The 1,566-nt window shown below is 42.6% G+C and overlaps 1 protein-coding gene across 2 annotated transcripts in view; it reads left to right on the top strand.

The window, feature by feature from the left end:
• The first annotated feature begins 222 nt into the window (after nucleotides 1-222).
• The window catches only part of LOC106589122 (protein FAM91A1), a 94,720-nt gene continuing 93,376 nt past the window's right edge, over nucleotides 223-1,566 (top strand). For both annotated transcript variants that reach the window (XM_045709877.1, XM_045709878.1), the window contains exon 1: nucleotides 223-496. In XM_045709877.1, the coding sequence (XP_045565833.1) occupies nucleotides 425-496 (72 nt within the window). In that variant the 5' untranslated portion in view covers nucleotides 223-424. The remainder of the gene's footprint in view (nucleotides 497-1,566) is intronic.

Below are 1,566 nucleotides of genomic sequence, written 5' to 3' on the forward strand. Positions count from 1 at the left end.
TAGCCACCAGCCAGACCGTTTATATTATATGACCATTATGCTCGACGTTAGAAATAATTATGGACATTTACTTTACAAAGTCAGTACACATTGCTGGAAGGGAGCCAACCGTATAATTTTCTTAATTGACACAAAAACATTTACATTGAGTTTGATGCAATAATCATTTTATCAGTGTTCATTTCTACTGCCGTCCCTCATCGATCATTCAACATCCGCTGGTCACGTCTTGGAAGGAAGTGACGAATTTAGCCCAAAAACCTGACGAAAATACAACAAGGAAGTGGATATTTATTAAAAAGGAAAAATTACTTATCTTCAGATAGGAAACGTTTGAATTATCAAGTGAATTTTTTTGATGTTTCGGGGATATAGTTATCTTGGACTATAGTTATCGTATCGTCGATCCATATTCACTCAAGCAATGAACACAGACGTTGAATTCCACATCAGGCAGAATTATCCGTGGAACAAGCTACCAGCAAATGTCAAACAGGTATGTGATCTAGCTAACAGGTTTTTCCACAGCTGGCTAGCTACATCTGTCCGTTAACGTTCTCCGGTGCGTTTAGAAATAGCTGATCAAGTCTTCCGGCGCATCTGCAACAACAGTGATTTTTGTGAATAACCTGAAAGCATCACTAAAGCACAGCTCCATTAGCTAGGTAGCTGGCTAGCCCAATAACCTTAGTCCTTAGTCCAAGGACCTTAGTCCTTAGTCCAAGGACCTTAGTCCTTAGTCCAAGGACCTTAGTCCTTAGTCCAATAACCTTAGTCCTTAGTCCAATAACCTTAGTCCTTAGTCCAAGGACCTTAGTCCTTAGTCCAAGGACCTTAGTCCTTAGTCCAATGACCTTAGTCCTTAGTCCAATAACCTTAGTCCTTAGTCCAAGGACCTTAGTCCAAGGACCTTAGTCCTTAGCCCAATAACCTTAGTCCAAGGACCTTAGTCCTTAGCCCAATAACCTAAGTCCTTAGTCCAAGGACCTTAGTCCTTAGCCCAATAACCTTAGTCCAAGGACCTTAGTCCTTAGCCCAATAACCTTAGTCCAAGGTCCTTAGTCCTTAGCCCAATAACCTTAGTCCAAGGTCCTTAGTCCTTAGCCCAAGGACCTTAGTCCTTAGCCCAATAACCTTAGTCCAAGGTCCTTAGTCCTTAGCCCAAGGACCTTAGTCCTTAGCCCAATAACCTTAGTCCAAGGACCTTACTCCTTAGTCCAAGGACCTTACTCCTTAGTCCAAGGACCTTAGTCCTTAGTCCAATAACCTTAGTCCTTAGTCCAAGGACCTTAGTCCTTAGCCCAATAACCTTACTCCTTAGTCCAAGGACCTTAGTCCAAGGACCTTAGTCCTTAGTCCAATAACCTTAGTCCTTAGTCCAAGGACCTTAGTCCTTAGCCCAATAACCTTACTCCTTAGTCCAAGGACCTTAGTCCAAGGACCTTAGTCCTTAGTCCAATAACCTTAGTCCTTAGTCCAAGGTCCTTAGTCCTTAGCCCAATAACCTTAGTCCTTAGTCCAAGGACCTTAGTCCTTAGCCCAATAACCTTAGTCCTTAGTCCAAGG

The sequence above is a fragment of the Salmo salar genome, chromosome ssa27 (assembly GCF_905237065.1).
Source record: "Salmo salar chromosome ssa27, Ssal_v3.1, whole genome shotgun sequence".
In the NCBI taxonomy this organism is placed as follows: Eukaryota; Metazoa; Chordata; class Actinopteri; order Salmoniformes; family Salmonidae; genus Salmo; species Salmo salar.